A 19,258-nucleotide genomic window follows, 5' to 3' on the forward strand; every position below is an offset into this window, starting at 1 on the left:
CACCGTGTGAAACAGGGGTTTCGGTTCACGAATCCATTCTGTATTTCGGTTTGCATTTCAGTCTTTGTAATTTCATTATGTTGTAATTCTGTTCATATGTAAATGTTATATTATTCGTACTCTGGATTCTCGATTGTAAACATTTTGTGTAACATATTGAAGTTACAAGAAACAACATAGACACTGTGAGCCATGATAAAACAATATCACAAAACAAAGCTATTGCATACAAAATAAAGCAAGCTTAACACATAAATTAACTGTTGTCTCCACCGAAGTTAACTGGCAGTATATGAAAATCGATTGCCTATTTTTTTTTTTTCAATCGATAGAAAAGATCATTTTACATCAGATATGAAGTACAGAGTACAAACCCGGAACACTACATCAATTATGAGAATTCATAAGATAACCAAGCCCAATAACTCAACCAATACAATAAATAAGCCCATTATAGGGTAGAAACAAAGAAAGAAAGGAAAAACCCTCTAAAGGAAGAACACTTACATGCAGGTGGGGAGAGTACTCAAACTCTTGACCTTCTATTAAGATACAAGAGTTTTGGCCAACTAAGCTAGACCCAGTTGGTTTCGATTGTCTGGTCGGGCAGCGCCATTGAAGAAACTAGGGGTGGGAATTCCGGACACGAAGTTAGAGGGTTTGGGTTTTTTTTTTTTTTAATACGGACACAAATATGACACGACCCGCCTAGACAAAAATTAAATGGGTTGAACACAGATTTGACTCACGTAACTCGATAATGACACAGATAACTGTTTAATTTCCTGTGTCGACAAGTTAACCCAAAACGACACGATTCAAACACGACACGGCACAATTAGTTTAGATTCTTTTGAATTTCGTAATTAGTACTAGAAGATTTGATTTTCAAACTCATAGTTGGTTAACTTGTATAGGAAAATATCAATTTAATTATGGAAAGACAAGGAGGCATATTATTATATAATTCACTATTTAATTTTGAGACCTATGTCTAGTTGTGGCTTAAGGCATTTTTAATGTTGTGATTTGGTTGTTTTTATCATTTCTCTGAGATGATAGTATTGAAAATGTCTTATTTTTGTTATTGAATTTAAAAAGTAGTTCGTGAACAACATTGGCAAGTATGTAATTTTTATATACATGCTTAAAAAATAGATAAGGGTCTTAAAAGTCTCAATTCAGACAAGGCACAATTTTAAGCAGGTGTTTTTTTTTACCAAAACGATAACAGAGGGATTATAGATGCAAGAAACAATACATCAAGAGAAAACTCCATCCGTAAATAAGAGATCAAAATCCAACAAGATGGGACTCAGTCTAAAAATTACACCCAACTCCAACAAAACCCACCACTTTATATAGATGGAGCACTACAAAGAACTGTACACTCACACACGGGTGATAGAAGCCTCACAAATAGGAAGAAATCCACACAGGGACACCAAAGAAGAGAACTAGAAAAAGAAGAGAAAAACTGGTAACGAAACCAGACGAAGTCCGCCATATCGGAGCAGACTTCATCCATTAACCTAGATCTCCCACTTTGGCGGGGGAGGACGCCTCCGGCGACCACGATCTACAAGGCACTACCTCCAACTGCCATCGAACTGCACAACGAAAGAGGCAGCGGAGGAGCGGTAGATGGTGATTTGGGGAGGAGGACAAGGTGAAGGGAAAAAGAGAGGAAACCTCCGAGATCTAGGATCGGGATATGGAAAAACCTTACAAGGGGGAGAAATCCCTCTCTTCCGTCACCCGTTGGGGCGTAAAACCATGGGGGGAGGGGAAGGAGGGAGATGGGGGCGGCGGCTTGAGGCTTCCTTAATTAGGGTTAATGGGTGTTTTGACACGAAACCCGAAATTGCACAACACGAATACGACTGAAGAGGTCAAGAAGAAATCTTTTTATTTTTTGTATCAGTTAGGACAAAAGAGGTCAAGAAGAAATCTCGATGTTTCACATACGCAAAACATTTGTGGTTTCGAGTGATTCAAGGGGCAACTTCATAACTTAGTTGGGTGCTTGAGATAATTTTGTTATTTTATAGGGGTCAAGATAATTTTGTTATTTTATAGGGGTCAAATTTGGTTAAAGCCGTACAATAGTGACAAAATTTTGGAAAGTAAATGCGGCCACTTTTACTTTTAGGAGAGGCAAAAACTTGATAAAATATTTTGTTAGTTAGTTAGAGAGGGTTAGGTGGTGTTCCAACTGTGCAGTAAAAAGAAGTTTTGAAAAAAGAAGATTTTTCAAGCTCAAATATAATGAAAATAAAAAATAATTTTTTAATTTTTTTTGCACCGTTTACAAGATCTCGATGAGATCTATCAAACAATATTCATATTGGTAAGAAAATTATTTGCGTAAACACGTGATTTTTGAGCTTGAAAAACCTTCTTTTTCAAAACTTCCTTTTACTGCGCAGTTGGAACACCACCTTAGAAGAGTTGAACCTTGAAGTAGATGAACTTGAAATGTGCTTAGTAACTCATTAATATTTTTGCGGCCCTTAAGAGTGCACACGGTCCAAATTGTTCCAGTTTGATAGGAACCTGTAAAATTGGACCGTTACTTGATGTTTCAAGAAATTGAGGACTGTTTTCAGACCAAAAGTTTTACGGATCACCCATGTCAGTCTTACAAACACTTTGCGAACAACGGTTTGGTTCCAGTTCAGTTCGCGGTTCCGCTCCCCAGTGCAAAATAACGTATAATCCTTCATCTATTGTAAATTTTACTACTTTGATATATTTTTAAAAAATGCGTTCACACACGTGCACACTCACTATGTGACTAAGAGTGGACCATTAATCCATAGATCCGTGCCAAAATGTATGGTTAGGTTCGGTTTGGACCAGTTCGATTGTTCTTTCGGTTGCAGCCCTACGGTCCCTCATTGTGTAAAATGTATTCACATAAGCAAAAATATTAGATGCTTCAGGAGGAATGGTCCTTCCCTCACACAACTACGTGGAGCCTAGCTGTGTGAGGGTAGGAGGATTCATCTCGGAACACACCTTAACGCATCTCCAACTTTGGCTTCAAATTTGAGGTTGCCAAAGTTTTTTGAAAGCTTACGTGGTAAATTGGACATGTTAAAATTGACATCTATAAGACATCCACTCCAACCATCCTGTCAAACTTATTATTTTGGAAAGTTTTGGAGATAGTGAAAGATAAATTTTGAAATCAATGTAAAATTGCCACATAAGCATTTAACATTTTGGTTAGAGTTGTTTCATGTGTCAATTCTTTCACTTGGTATGTCATGTCAGATTTGACATCCTTGGTTGGAGATGCTCTTACGGAAAATATTATATGCGAATTTTGTTGACCAAGACAAACGACCAATCACAAGGAAGGTTCGCAAAAGAGAAGACGTTTTTTTTCCCGAAAATGTGGGTTTGGCATGATAGATATATATATGTAAGAGGCCTAGCTTATTAATTACAGTATAACTTTTTTTTATTTTCTAATTTATTCCGCCGCAGTTCTTTCATGTTTCCATGTGGTTATCTCTTTCAATGAATTTCTTAAATCTATCTCTCATTAAACTTTTTGGAAGTTGTGTGGATGCAATGAGTGTGCCTATTTTAGTGAAAATAATCAAAAATAAGTTGCTCAAGGATTGATTAAACCATTGATTGGGGCCCCCTTCTAATCATGAGTTGAGCCTAGTACTACTTTTGATTCTGTCCAACATTATTCTAGGTTTTATTCACTTATTAGTGACCAAGAAGATAGGAGCTAAGTACTATAGGATCCACTAATTACCATTCTGCATTTATTTTCATTCAAGTTAACAGGATGTGTGACTCACACGCCTCTTTTGAAAGAGCGGAAATGACTACAATGAGTACATAAATAAATATATAAATATTATACGTGCACACTAATTTGTAACAAAAGATCAAATTATTGAATCAAATTTATTTACTTTAGAGAGAAAAAGTGCACAGTGTTGTGTACATCCGGACTGTCTGTCTCAGCAATCCATGGTTAGGATTGCCGAGACAATTGGACGGTTGAGATTATGCACAACACCGAACAATCCGAACTATTGATTGCCGAGACGGACAATTTAGATGTGCACAACACCATTCGCAATCCAGAGAAAAACCACCCAAAGATTGGGTATTAATCTTGCCTTGGGTTCTTTTGGAAGTATCAATAAACAGCCATAGAGCTTATAGGTTGTGGGTCTCTCCTGTACTTCGTGGCCCATGGATTCCAAATGCAGTTGAGGGTCTCATCCTTTATGAATATTCTGAGTTCATCATTTACAGTGCTCACTCCATTCATATTTTATAATTTTTTGTTTGGATCTTTGATCTATATTGTGTCATCCACGAACTCTTTTTTGTTTATGTATGGTGGTCAATGTATGTATATGGATGTATCTGTAAGCAAGGACGGAGCTAGGATTTTTAGTTAGTGGAGTCAAAAATTAAATCCATGTGGGAGTTATTTTTTCTTCGCTAATCGGGAAAAAAAAATTAAATTGTAAGGTGAAGATATACTGATAAATATAATTATGTTTTACAATTGGTCTCAAAGACTTATTATATTTTGAAAACGATGCATGATTGCCGCATTCATAATATTATCCACTTTCAGAAAGAAGAGAATGCTTAAAATTTGTATGCATTTGAAGTTTTTTTTGTCAATAGATAGAAGAGATCACTTATATCATATACGAAGTACAAACTTGAGATACTACATTAATTGCGAGAGTCCACAAAATAATCAAGCCCAACAACTCAACCAATACAAGGAATAAGCCTATTATAAGATAAAAACAAAGAAAGAAATGAAAAGCCCTCTAAGAAAAGAATACCTACACGCAGGTGGGGAGATTTGAACTTATGATCTCCTAGTAAGATACATTTGAAGTAAGTTTGGACAATTTAGAGATTTTTTGTGAGGTCGAAGTAGCCAAAATTTGGCTACGAACTATCAAATGTCCTTGTGGGGAATCAAAGTGAGTGGGTCAAGTGAAAGTGTGTGTGAGGACGAAAACGAGGGTACTAAAATGTGCATGCCCACTAAAATGCAAACAAATTAAGGCAAAAAAAAAAAAAAAAGAGTAGCAAAAGAAAAAGAGAGATGAAGTCATGATTATGAATGATGAAGTTATCAAGTGAAAAGTGTAGTTGGTACTTCTTGGAAGCGTGGGGGTGTCCTAATTTAATTCCTACTTTAGGGTGCTTTTGTTGGTCTAGCGGCGTGGATTCAAAACTATTTTTAGCTTTTTGCAATATACTTAAGTTAGTAGTGAGTGAAAGTACAACCAAGAAGTATAATACTACTACATGACTTTACAAGAGAGTTTTTAATTAAAGGAGCAATGAGAAGAGAGGAAGATTTTGTGTTGCCATTTTACCTACCCTAAAGAGTGGCTTGGCTGTGGCTACATTACCCCCAAGTTGGCCTTCGCACAAGCAGGCTATGGGACAGTCCCCCAACACCCCCATATATAGGATAAACATTTGACTTAGATGTTCACGATTCACTTCACTAGATGTTGACTACTTGTTCGAAACGATCAAATCAGACGAGACAAGTAAGCCTAGACCAAGCAGTTGTGGCTACATAACCTCCGAGTTGGCCTTCTCACAAGCTGTCTAGGGGACGGTCCCCCACCACCCCCAATACGAATGTATCGTATCATAGGATAAACATTTGACTCAGACGTCCAAGTATGGTTCACCCCACTAGGTGTTGACTGCTCATTCGAAACGATCAAATCAGGCAAGCGAGACTAAACCAGTAAGACTAGAACAGATAGACCAAACCTCGTAGGTCAATTCAATCAAGACATCTAAAGGAGCCTGGTCATCAAGCATGATCCATAATGAGGACATGCCATTTGGTCCAGGTGATTGATCAACAAGTTATTGAGTCTTATCATGCCCACACATGGAAAATTTTGTGCGATTTCACCATTTTAAGGAAAGCCAGTTGAGAAACTCTTTAGGCCAATGGAACGATGGCACTAGCTATGTTAGATGTACTATCTAGAAACCCTAATTCTCATATCTTCTCTCCAAGCTATCTGACTTGGGTGTCGGAGGGTATTTGACCATCACCACGCCTACATCATAAACGAAAACTCTTTTCTTTTCTATTTTCAAGCAATGGCGGACTTAGAAATTTATACTTGTGGGAGTACGTGTTATACACAAGTAGTGAGCCAATTGGTTTATCATTTTTGGATGCCATGGCCCATGGTTGAACATTGTTAATATAACTCTATAGGCTTTGCTAGAAGGCTATCTTTAAATTATGTCAAAGGATGTCTTATACAATATTGGAATGATGACCCTGCTCATTCCAAGGCCAATGGAAATTAATCATCCCAAGAAGCATACAAATAGCTTAATGCACCTCTTCTTGCCTATAGTACTACTCTCGCACAACTCTTTCGGGTGAGCATAGCCTATGTTTCGAAGTAAGATAGGAGGAGTATTATAATTATCAAACCTCCATCGAGTCACATATATGTAAAATCTATTCTAATATATAAAGGGGAGCACCAGTTTGGTGTCTCACTGTCATGTATTTTCCTTTTCCATAAATACCCTCCTAAGACAAAAAAAAAAAAAAAAAACGCAATACAATTGTGAGGATATATTGGACATTTTAACACAAACAAAAAAACCACCTAAAAACAGTCATCACCCCACTACGTGCACAACTTTCTCTGCTCTCCTCCCCAATTGCTACCAGAAGTTTTCCCCCACTACGTCTCCTCCCACTCCACCAAATACCTTTCTCTTTTTTTGAAACAAGAATACCTTTCTCTTTCTCTGTTCTTCGACCTTTTTTCCCCCTGAAATTTACCTTATACTCCACTTTCATGCCTGCAAAATCTGTGGACTCCTCTTTTACTCAGGTACAAAACAGTCCACTTTTGGTACTTCTTTTACTTTATCTAATTCACATCAATTGGTTTAATCTAATTTTATTGGGTGTAGGTGATTCCACTATTAACTGCCATCAAAATCGTCTAATTTGGCGTACAAACCACAAGTTGCAAAGGTACTTTAGTTTTTTACTTTATAGGATGTCATTGCTTCTTATATTTCAGTTTACTACATTAGGAACACTGCCCACGGAATTTCACATTTCTTGGTTAGTCTACAATTCTTTTATTCTTTTATTCCATGTTTGTTTTCCTACAAACTAATATCTACTTTCTCTGTTTATTTCCTTCTTAATTTTTTCCCTTTCTTTATGGGTAATTGAAGTATAGAAGTTGGGATGAAAAAAAACCCTGAAATTTCTTCAAAGTGCCCTCATTATCGAACAATAAAAAAAAACATGAAATTTCTTCAGTCTGCTTTAATTTCAAATTAGAGGCCGGAGCACACGTGATGCATGTGCAAATAGGATTTTGTTTATGAAAATTTGATCAAGCATCTTTACAAAATTTGACTTGCATACGCATCACGTGTGCCCTGACTTCTAGTATATATAAATAGAAGGTAACCCAAGAGGCTTTGTTGAGTGGAAGTATGATGACAACAATGAGAGCTAGGCTTATCCCCGAGCTCGGAACTTTAACTCTTATCTCTTTATTAAAGTACACTTGGGGCAGTTCTAGGGGTGGCAATCTCATCCTAACCCATAGATACTCGAATGTAATCCACTATTCGCATCAATTGGGATGTTTTTACCCCATTTTCAATCACGGGTTTGGTTTTGATTTTTAATTTTGAAACCACTTGTGGGTTTCGGTTCGATTCGATTTTATACAATATTCGCACGAAAATCTGAACCCGAATCCTAACTAACTATATATATATACACGCGCGCGCGCATAAATAGCCAATATATACACACATAAAAACCGGTTTCAGAGAAAAATCAAACTATATCGAGCTTCATCAGTCACGGCTGCAGTCTATGTGACTACGTGTATCGTACAAAACATGTCAGGTGTCGGTTCAGTTTTAGTTGCAAATTCAAGTTCGGTTCGGATTTGGCAAAAACCTGGGCCAAACCAACCTGTTGCCACCCTTATGTAGCACTTAAAGTTTATTCAGTCGTTAGCTTCATGATCCCAAATTTAATTACAGTACTGCGCGTAAACCGGTGAGGACATTTCAACCCGATTATCAGGGTCAAAACTACAAGATGAATGTGAAAATTGATTGGCATGAAATAGACTTTAATTTGTGGGCCAAAACAACCTTCACAATCTCAAAGAGATTAGGTGGCCGGTGTAGTTCCCTATTGCAATCTCAATTTTGAATGGGGTTCCAAATTTATTAACACACAAGGGGGATGTTAACCGACTCCACGTGAACATACTACGCGTATCCTTGTCGGCACGGGCGGCCTCGTGGACGCCCGGACCACCGTGGACTACATACATTTGTTCTTCTTTCAATAAAAAAAACCCACCCCAACGTTAAAGTTAAGAGCCCCTAACTTATAAATCTTGTTTAGAAGTCATGGGCATAGTTTCCAAAAACATCCTTTTCCAAGAGAGAGAGAGAGTATAGATTCATTTTCTTTACTTCTTCCAAGAACGTTAAAAAAAACAAAGAAGAAATACTTCTTCCAAGAAGATTTTGTAGAAATTTAGGCCAGAATTCAGTGACGAAGCCAGGAGTTGGACTTTGAGTTAACCGAAATTAATATGGTTTAACGAAAATGGAGGTTACCTATAAAAAAATATATATATTCGTGAAAAAGCAAAATGTGATAATTATCTTTTGTAATTGTAATTGAAACGACTATATGACATGAGAATAAGTGGAGTGATACCATGTTTTTGGAAAAATACCCATAAAATAGATGGAGGATGAAAGAAAGGTTTAAATCATTTTGTATATGCTTATGAAAGGTTTTCAAAAAAGAATTAGGGGTACTCTAGGGATTACTATATCCGGCCACGGGCTGATATACAATCCGGAAAATATTATATCCATCGTCTATATATATAGATGAAAACAAAGGATATGAGTAATCGGATGTCTATCTAGTGAGATATTATGTCCACCTTCCATCTCTTGCTGGCAAACGTCCCCTTAGTCACTGGCTTAAGCTACAAAGAGAGATTCTGGCAAACCACCCACTAGAGTAAATTTCTTTCGGTTGGGGCCAGCTCCTCTCCCTACCTCAATCCATCACACCCCTCCATATTTTCTTTTGGCGGGTCCATATCGAATCCGCATTAATAATCTAAACCGTTGATCTCGAACATTCCGCAAAAAACAATACTTGTTTAGAAAACTCAGCTTGATTGTATATTGATAGATATATGAATTACTTGTATGAAATGGACAACAAAACATAATGTTTTACTTAAAATGTTCATTTTATACGAGCTATTCAATCAAGCTTATTTTCTTACCCTTATATTCTTCTTCGCGAAATGTTCGAGATCAACGGTCGAAAGAGGAGTTAGATACCCGAGGTATGGAGGATAGCTGACCCCATTGCAGTCTTACCGGTGCTCTTGCTGAAACCCCGTTTAGTGCGACTGGTGGAGCTTTACTTTACTAAGGTGAAAACCAACGCACCCCACATCAATGGAAGGGGGCTATTGTGAGCAAAACACAGTAACAGCGCACATTTTGGACGGTCTGAATTTTAAAAAAACTCTTTCAGGGAAGAGTTAAACTCTGTAGCACGTTGCTATGTTTGCTTACAGCAGCCCCCAGCTTCCCACATAAATGGCAGGGGACTTTGTCAAATAGTGCCTGGTCATCATCTTCAGATTAGTTTTCCAGTCATGATTCCATTGCACTTCCTGTCCTACTTTTCACTTACGTTTTCTCACAGACTGTCCTTTAATTTGCTTATTCCCCGAACTACTTTATCATTAGACAATTGAGATCATCATTTGTTTCAGTTCATGAAAAGCAGAAGCAAGGTATTATATGTTGTCAAGAAAACAAGACTTCCTCTCTGTTTCCTCAAAGTAAGCTAATCAAATTTGGACTTCAAAAGAACTGACAGCCTCTCTATGATCCTTAGAAATAGAAAAAGGGTGAGTTTGAAGCTATATTTTTTGTCTTCAGATAGGAGTCACAATACCACTTGTTTCCATTAAAAATACCATTCAAACAACAAAGTTAAGATAAATGAATTTTTTTGAATAACGGGTATTTTTGACAAAAATATCGAAAATACCGTTTTGACAATATCGTGAACGTAACTCACCTCAAATCCCAAGTAATTAGTTATGCTATTAGTGCCTTTGGACCAGGGTTTAAATAGGTCATTACGTATCTTATCGGCTGTTACGTAACGAGATTTCGAACTTCCAGTACCATTATTACTTGTGTGCATTTTCGACCATAAGAATCAACACTATCCGATATCAATTAGTATATGACCGTATAACCTGTTGAGGATATAAATAATAAAGTTGCCCGGATCAATAAACGAAGCAGCAACTAGTCCGGAATCAACCCCGACAGGGCCTCATACCCCTCACGTGTAGCCAGACTCTCCTCCATAAGCGGACTAAACATGTGTAAATTTTAATCATTAGGTAGGCGGTGAGTTTCAATCCCAGGATCTAGTGTCTGCTCTGATACCATATTAGATCATTAACCACCAACTCATCTAAAAGCTTAAGCTGTTAGAGAGATGGGTAACTTTATTATTTATATCCTCAACATAACCGATAACGTTAGGTTTCTCGGAACCCTCCTTTGGAAAATATTTTGAATAAACAGCCGCTTGTTTGAGGGAGCAACTACGTGCCAACCCTTTTGGTACTTGAAAAAGTAGTGGGAATATTTCTTACTTTTTGGAGCCAAACTATCCAATCTCCATGAAACTAGATTATTTTACCTTATCTTATTGGAATTATATATATTGCTTATGGAAAATTAAAGTTTCACACGCCTAGATGTTGTTGAGCTATAGGCACTAGCTCAGCAACGAATGCGATTTATTCAAAAAGGGTTTACTGAAAGGTTATACCGACAATAACTCCCAGAAAATGGCACCGTGGTAGTCATCTGACGCTTTAGAAAGCCTTTGACCTGGGTTTGATTCTTACCTGCGTGTTATCAGTTCCTGTGCTGGCCAATCCAAGGATTTGTCCCTACTAAATCGGATCTCCGATAGTGGACGGTAGCTAAAACCCCAGACTAGTTGGTCTTAAAAAAGAAGTTATGCCGACAGTGGTTCATCATTTATTTTTGTCAATTGTGAATATTTAATTTGTTACAAACGTACAGCCTAAACATTAACCAATAAAGATACTCAACAAACGTTGATGGGTTAGTTCAGTGATCGGGCATGTGTAACCCTGCTTCAATTACTAGCAGGGTTTTCTTTCTCTTTTTTTGCCAAAGTTTAGAAGAGTTTACATTGCCAAAAAATAAGACCACTACCTCAGGGGAGGCCGCTATCCTCGTGGAGAGAATCTTGAAGCCAGGGGGGAGAATTTCCACTTACGAATTCCCACAAACATTATATAAGAAGTAAAGAAGAAAGATGGAAAGGAAAAGAAAAGAAAAGAAAGCAATGCATTGCTACTTCGAATGCTTGCATTAGTTGCAATTAAATTACATGATGATGGTACTTTCAGCTTTCAAGAAGGGCCCTTAAGCTTAAATTAAACTACATGAACAAGGAAGAGCTTCAAGAAAGGCCCTTTCTGACCAACCTTGATGATCGGGACGGTTCTTTTCAAAATTCTAAAAAGACATATAACCGTACTAAAAATCAAGTTGATCGAATTCCGAGCAATAGTATTTCAGAATCCATTTATCTTGATATATATCAGTACCCTGGATCAAAACAAATTTGTCCAAGTATATTATGGAACCAATATTGATTGAACTCCGCTGCACATAAGTTATCTTGAGAGGATCCTCCCCCTTTCAAGAACCATTTGCTTGCAAAATATGTTATCCATGGATGCATGGTAATCTAATGAAAAAAGATGAAACAACAGGGTGCTCTATGTGCCATAGGAGAGAGGTATATTCAAAGAAGCATAGCATCGATCCTTAGTTCCCATAAAACTTCACAATATCCAAAAAAATTAAACTTCATTGTAATTGTCTTTCTTTTTTCTTTGAACTTTGCGGAAAGGATGAGTCGACCCAAGGGAACCAAATTTCTCAACAACGCCTAATTATGATGCCGCTTTGAATTCAATGCGGTACTATATGATTGCCCGACAAAAACGCACGTTCAGCCAGCTTATTTTGAAAACTATAGCAAGATTTGAAGTTAAATTATACCAATCATAGACCCATGTAATTATGAATGAAAGAAGTATGCTACAGCAGGTGGAAGTGTACCTAGTTGCAGTACTAACCGGCAACAAGCTAGCAGCTGCAAAACAACATGGTTTTCGCACAAACAAAAGGAAAATGATTTCGTACTTCCGTTTTACCCTCTGTATTCTATTTTCATCATTTCTCATGTGAAATTACCAAACTACTATCTGTAATTCTTAATTCATTTTTCACATCTGAAGGAAAATTTTGTTATTTCAGGTGAATAGAAACAAGAAAATGAGTGCAACTGTGCAATAGCATAAATGGTGAATGCAAAAATCGTTTCCGATGGGACTCCTTTATATCCAACTACCTACATATTACCTATTTTGTTGCAGATATAATTTTCTTATTTGTTGTTAAAGTGTAATGCTGTATTATTTGACCCTTTGAAAACAGGATGTGAGATTTAATTACTTATGTAATAAAGGAGATCAATCATAATAGGTAGGTGACTTTGGGGGCCTTGATTAGTACTATGAAAATTAACCTAACAATGAGAGGTGAAAAACCATGTGCGAACTTATGCCTTTATTGATTAGGGTGGTAAGATGTCCATAACTACTAATTAGGTGGTCAGACCAGACTGCTACTACATGGGACGATTTGGAAAATATTGACTGAAAAGATGCTGGTTTTCAAAAGGGCCATGAAATTGGAGTTATGATTTTTCTTGATAAATAACCTATGGGACCTATCGGACCGTTTTTCCACCATCTCTCTTAAATCAATTGGTGCTAGGGATGGTTTCAATTAAGTCTTTTATGACATTCGACATTACACCCGCAAGTCTGTTTTTAGAGCAGTCCAGGGAGTGACATTGTATAACTATAAATCCATGGAGAGACTCCGAACCCAACAGGAACGTTTGTTTAATGGAATTCCTAGTGAAGGGGTACATAATTCCAAAAATGCTACTTGCACAACCGTTGTGTTGGTTGTGTGCGTAATTCTGACCGTCCAGATGTATTTGGACGGTCTAGATTTTAAAAAAACCCTTCCAAGAAAAAGTTGAACTTTTATGGGGAAGAGTTTGAACGAATCCTGACCATTTATTACAGCAATGGACGGTTAGAGATTAGTTGTGTGTTGTGTTTTACACAACCGTTGTGTGTGTAGCACTTTTGAATTAATTCCACCGACCAATTCCACAGGTTGAATAGTAATCAGAGAGATAATCCCCCCACTCCTCCCAAGGTAATGTATCCCATACTTTGTGGGATTATATATCCGGCGCATGTTTAATCCGGGTTGTAAATATTTTAACCAAATACCATAAATTTGTTTTCAAAATCAGATGCTTGATTCGGTCAAACAAACTGATTCTATGAGTTAAAAGGAAATGGCATAGCAGTAGTACTTATGAGTTAATAAAAAAACGTCGCTATATATATGATATGAATATGCAATAAACAAAAGGAAGTAAGCATAGGCCTATGATTTGGGAAGACCCCTCAAAGCATCATTTTCAATTCCAATCACATTACCCAATCACATGCTCTTCATATGGCCAACTTCCCTATTTAAACCCACTCCACACATTGCTTCAAAACCAACAAAACTAGGAGAGCCTTGTTCTCTTCCCCTCTCTTCTTTGGTCCCATCCATTTCTCAAAGTAGCTAAAAACCACATTCCACACTTAGATTGCTCCTTTGAATACCATTTCCATCTAAAACTTGCCTAAGACATACTACTTCTTCTGTTTTTTGATCGGCGAAAGTCAATATTGTTAGAATAATTAGATTAACACCTTGAAAGAGGAGTTGAATTCCTGACCTCCTTTCTCCTGGCAGCCAGGTGCATACTTCTTGATGAATGATGCATTACTCGACTGATCATCATCCCATACCAACCATGATTGAAAATCTCGATCACGAAAACTTCTTCCCTGGGCGGTGTATATTGATAAATGGACCGGTCATTGTGGGGGCCGGTCCATCGGGACTAGCAGTTGGTGCTGGCCTAAAACAACAAGGAGTCCCCTTTGTCATCCTTGAAAGGGACAATTGCATTGCCTCACTTTGGCAAAACCACACTTATGATCGCCTCAAGCTTCACCTCCCTAAGCAATTTTGTCAGCTACCCTACTTCCCGTTCCCCGACAACTTCCCCGAATACCCCACCAAGTACCAGTTCCTCGACTACCTCGAATCCTACGCAAGGAATTTCGACATTAATCCACAATTCAATGAAAACGTGCTGTCAGCCACATACGATGAAACCTGCGGCTTGTGGAGAGTCAAGACCATTGGAAACACCGATAATGGTTTTTCAAGGGGGGAGGTTGAGTACATATGCCGGTGGCTAGTAGTGGCCACCGGTGAGAATGCAGAGAAGGTTGTGCCGGAATTTGAAGGCTTGGAGGAGTTTGGAGGCCAAGTCATGCACGTTTGTGACTACAAGTCTGGCGAAACTTACAGAGGCAAACGCGTGTTGGTGGTTGGTTGCGGGAACTCAGGCATGGAGGTTTCACTTGATCTTTGCCACCACAATGCGATTCCATCGATGGTGGTCCGGAGTTCGGTTAGTCATCAAATCAATATCCTTTACCCTGTTAGGATTAAACTAGTATGAATTACCGATTATAACTATAAAATGTGCATGTTTATTTAGCAGGTTCATGTCCTGCCCAGAGAAATCCTCGGAAAATCGACGTTTGACATAGCAGTTTCGATGATGAAATTCTTTCCACTCTGGGTAGTCGATAAAATATTGCTAGCAGTAGCAAGGGTAGTTCTTGGAAACATAGAGAAGTATGGTCTAAAAAGGCCATCTAAAGGCCCTTTACAGCTCAAGAACACTGAGGGAAAGACCCCAGTGCTGGACATTGGTGCTTTGCAGAAGATCAGATCTGGTGAGATCAAAGTGGTCCCTGGAATCAAGAGGTTTTCGCCCGGCAGAGTCGAGCTTGTTAACGGAGAAAATCTTGAGATCAATTCGGTCATTTTGGCAACTGGGTATTGCAGCAATGTTCCTTCTTGGTTAAAGGTGAGACTGCCTTCAAACTGATAGCCTATATTATATTTGTATACTACTAGATTATATGCAGTGTATGTAACTGTATTAGTTATTTCCTTCACATGGATTCATGCGACAGTTATGGAAGTTGGGTTTTTGTAGATTCTCTGTTCCTGCCCTGATTTCTGATCTGGTAGTTGGGTTCTGTTGGTGGTGTTATTGTCATGTTTGGTTATCAATTGTTTTTTAAACCAGATAAACTTCTTTACCGAGCTTTTCGTAAACAAAATTTATGAAGCTCATTCGGCCATCCAAAAGTATTTTGGATGATCCAGATCGGTCAGAAATATTTATTACAGATCAAAATATAAAAATGTATCTCAACCATTGATTACCAAAACAAACGAGATCGAGTGGCTCCGTAAATAGCCTCTTTACAGCGGCCCCGTGAATAAATGTCTCTCATTTTAAACATATTTTACAAGTTTTTTCTACTGTGCTCTTTCTATAGTTGGACTTGTATTTCCATGAGGCAGAGTTGTTTTTGGGCCATTGTTTTGGTAATAGAAGTTGATTATCCTTTTTATACCCAATATGCCCCTTTTAAGTTTTTCACGATAACCCGGCCAATTTGTGCTCACCTCGACTAATTTTGGGGCTCTAAAGTTAACGACCGGGCAAACCTCTAGACCTCAAGAACCTTAATGTCTATATTAACAAAACTTCCCCTTTGCCTTCGCTCTTCCGGAACCGATTAAAAAATGGGTGCTTTTTCTACGTTGTTTACCTTAGTTACCAGGGAGTTTCGGGGAAGACCTATGTGGGGCACCTTTTGTGTGTGTGATGCTCGTTTGACCTATGTATTCATCTCTTCTTCTTCTTTTTTTCCTTAAAAGAGGCTAAACTTGTTTGGAATATGTGATTTTTTTTTTTTTTTTCAGGAAAATGAATTCTTTTGCAGAAATGGGATCCCTAAATCTTCATTTCCAAATGGATGGAAAGGCAAAGCTGGGCTATATGCAGTTGGTTTCACAAGGAGAGGTCTCTCTGGTGCCTCTTTAGATGCCATTAAAATAGCAAATGACATTGGAAGGATTTGGAAAGAAGAAACTAAGCACAAGCAGCATTCTGTCACTGTTGGTGGTTGCCAACGGAGATGCAAATCACATTGCTAATTGTGCTGGACTTTGCTAACAACATGATCTCTCTCTCTCTCTCTCTCTCTCTCTCTCTCTCTCTCTCTCTCTCTCAATACTCCTCCTCTAAGTCCTATTACCGAACCGACATTAACAATCCAAACCGTTCATCTTGTAGAACTCCCAATAAACTTCATCCCACGAAAAATCTACTTCATCGGTCATCAATAAACACGTTTACAAATCGTACTTCATTTCATATATGTTCCTTTCTTTTTCACGAACAAAATGCAGTTTATTTCTGCGTTTGTAGATGTCCAATGAGCTGATTTTTTGCACATATTAACTTCATCACGTGTTATACAAGTTGAACAGTCCAGATTATCGGAGTCGGCTCGATGGTGAGACCCGCAAGAGGATTACAGAAGGGTCTGGAGAGGAGCCAATCCCTCTCTCCTAACATTGCTATGTGTACAATATAATGTGGCATGAAAAAAGAACACATGAAACAGAGCGCCCTCTCCAGGGGAAAATCCCAAAGCCTTTGTAGTGGTTTGGGCATTTTTGTAAAGAGGAAGATGAGGCTTTTTTTGGTTTTCTAGTTCTAAATATTGTGTAAAATTTTCATGAATCCAAGTGAAATGATAGAGACTCTCTTTATCTTTATCCTAGTGTATTGAATAGCACAATTCTCTCTCTCTCTCTCTCTCTCTCTCTCTCTCTCTCTCTCTCTCTCTCTCTCTCTTCTCTCTCTCTCTTCTCTCTCTCTAAATTGGTCCAGAGAGTCATTAATACAACTCATGGGCTCTGTATCCATAATCTGGTCCACCCCAGGGCCCACTAAATATAGGTGGACCTTGTGCCGTAAATACCCTAAACATTACTATTCCCTTCAATGTGATGCCGACTTTTCACTTGTTTTTGCCAAGGCAATGTGCATAGAAATTCCATGTTGCCGTGCACAACACAATGTGGTGACCACATGGAATAATCTACCCTACAAAAGAGTCGGGGTAAAGAATACTCTGGCATAAAGCCGAGAGTCGCCTGTGTCACATGAACTCCGGTACGATGATTGAGCGCTAACGTGTGTTTAAAAGTCCAATTCGGTGGACTAAAATTCTCTATCACACACGGGGATGTTCACGTGACATAGATAAAGAGAGTCCTTATCATTTCAATGCACGAGAAAAACAAAAAGCCTTGGATTCAATACACTTGGATAAAGATAAAGAGAGTCCTTGTCATTTCACTTGGATTCATGAAAATTTTACACAGTATTTAAAACTAGAAAATCAAAAAGCCTCATCTTCCTTTTTACAAAAATGCCCAAACCAGTACGACTTGGGATTTCCCCCTGGGGAGGGCTCTCTGTTTTTTGTGTTCTTTTTCATGCCACATTATATTGTACACGTAGCAATGTTAGGAGAGAGGGATCAGCTCCTCTCCAGACCCTTCCGTAATCCTCTTGCGGGTCTCACTATCGAGCCGACTCCGATAATCTGGACTGCTCAGTTTCTATAACACGTGATGAAGTTTATACGTGCAAAAAATCAGCTCATTGGACATCTACAAACGTAGAAACAAACTGCATTTTTTCATGAAAAGAAAGGCACGTATAGGAAACAAAGTACTATTTGTAAACGTGTTTAATGATGACAGATGAAGTTGATTTTTCGCATGGATGATGTTTATTGGGAGTTCTACAAGATGAACGGTTTGGTGCGATAAGCTCAAGATTTCAAGTTGTTCATGAAGTTCTGCCGTGTTCCTGTGTTCACATGTTAAAATTGTTTCTTATAAATACACCTGGTCTTCAGGTGTATTTGTGGAATGGATGTATTTATTCACACTGTGTTCTGTTCCTTAAGCTTCAAGGCCTTCGCATGTCGTTAGCGCCCTCTATCTTAGGCGATAGCACTGTTTTGTTTTGTTTTGTAATTGCTAAATCCTTGTAATCTTTCTTCTCATTTATATATATAATGTTCTTCTTTGATGCCAAAAAAACATAAAGAGTTGCTTCGTTCTTCAAATCCTGAGCTTATCGTATGATCCTATTCAGTTTTTATAGTTATGGAGGGGTGAACGGGGTGAAGGGAAGAAAGAGATAAAGGAAAATTTAAGAAGATAATGGAGAGACCATGCTAAAATTGTTTCTTACAAATATGTCCTTAAATCATTTTACTATCCCCTAGTAAATCCATTTGCAGATTCATTATCCGAACAATACCTTAAGTAATCTAATGTGTAAAGTGCGCAAGTTGGTCCGAACATCCGGTTATAAAAAAAAAAAAACCTAATATGCAACATCCTCCCACATACTAAAAAAAGGGAAAAGAAAAAGAAAAAGGTTCATAAAAGGGGGTTTTGTGGTTGAGAAATCTCTTTGACCGAAACTCTAAACCATGATTCAATTAACACACTGCATGTGTGCCACATCCCACAAGTAGCTATAGTCAACGCGGCCTCTAGGAATAAATGACTTGAATTCCAAGGGACAAATGAATAGATGAGCCTCCTCAGATCCCAAAACCTACCCCATGGAATTCTCCATTCTTTAATTTCCATCCACAAATTCCTTGCTTCATAGTCAAACTATCAACTGGGGCTAGTTGGACTCCTGCATCTCATTAGGAGATCAGGAGTACAAATCTCCCTGCATGCGTGTGGGTATTACTTCCCTTGTATTTGTTGGATTTTTTCTCCCCTTAATCGGACTATTAGTTGGGTAATAGTCGGATTTGGCTTATAGGGATTGTGGACTTGTTTCCAGTGTAATGTAACTCTGATTCTTGTAATCTCCGACAGCTTGTGACAAAAAAAACTATACACTACCATCCATTTCTCACCTGTTTCTCAAGTTCATTGAATCCTTAAATTAAATTCACAAGAGAAAATC

General features: G+C 38.1%; 1 protein-coding gene across 2 annotated transcripts; it reads left to right on the plus strand.

Moving 5' to 3' along the window:
• The first annotated feature begins 13,802 nt into the window (after positions 1 to 13,802).
• Positions 13,803 to 17,005, plus strand: LOC131300343 (probable indole-3-pyruvate monooxygenase YUCCA3). Of its 2 annotated transcripts, none has more exons than XM_058326125.1 (3): positions 13,803 to 14,788; positions 14,879 to 15,253; positions 16,165 to 17,005. In XM_058326125.1, the coding sequence occupies exons 1-3, from the start codon at positions 14,081 to 14,083 to the stop codon at positions 16,396 to 16,398; spliced, it is 1,317 nt and encodes a 438-aa protein (XP_058182108.1). In that variant the 5' UTR covers positions 13,803 to 14,080; the 3' UTR covers positions 16,399 to 17,005. The 2 variants fall into 2 exon arrangements, with proteins under 2 accessions (XP_058182108.1, XP_058182109.1); XM_058326126.1 differs by having other exon boundaries at positions 14,882 to 15,253.
• The last annotated feature ends 2,253 nt before the right edge of the window (positions 17,006 to 19,258 follow it).

Source organism: Rhododendron vialii, chromosome 9a, assembly GCF_030253575.1.
Source record: "Rhododendron vialii isolate Sample 1 chromosome 9a, ASM3025357v1".
Lineage (NCBI taxonomy): Eukaryota > Viridiplantae > Streptophyta > Magnoliopsida > Ericales > Ericaceae > Rhododendron > Rhododendron vialii.

Coding starts and splice junctions, on each gene's coding strand:
- LOC131300343 (XM_058326125.1), top strand. CDS start 14,081: ATGATGCATTACTCGACTGATCATCATCCCATACCAACCATGATTGAA. Junction 14,789..14,878: donor CGATGGTGGTCCGGAGTTCG/GTTAGTCATCAA, acceptor ATGTTTATTTAG/CAGGTTCATGTCCTGCCCAG. Junction 15,254..16,164: donor ATGTTCCTTCTTGGTTAAAG/GTGAGACTGCCT, acceptor TTTTTTTTTCAG/GAAAATGAATTCTTTTGCAG.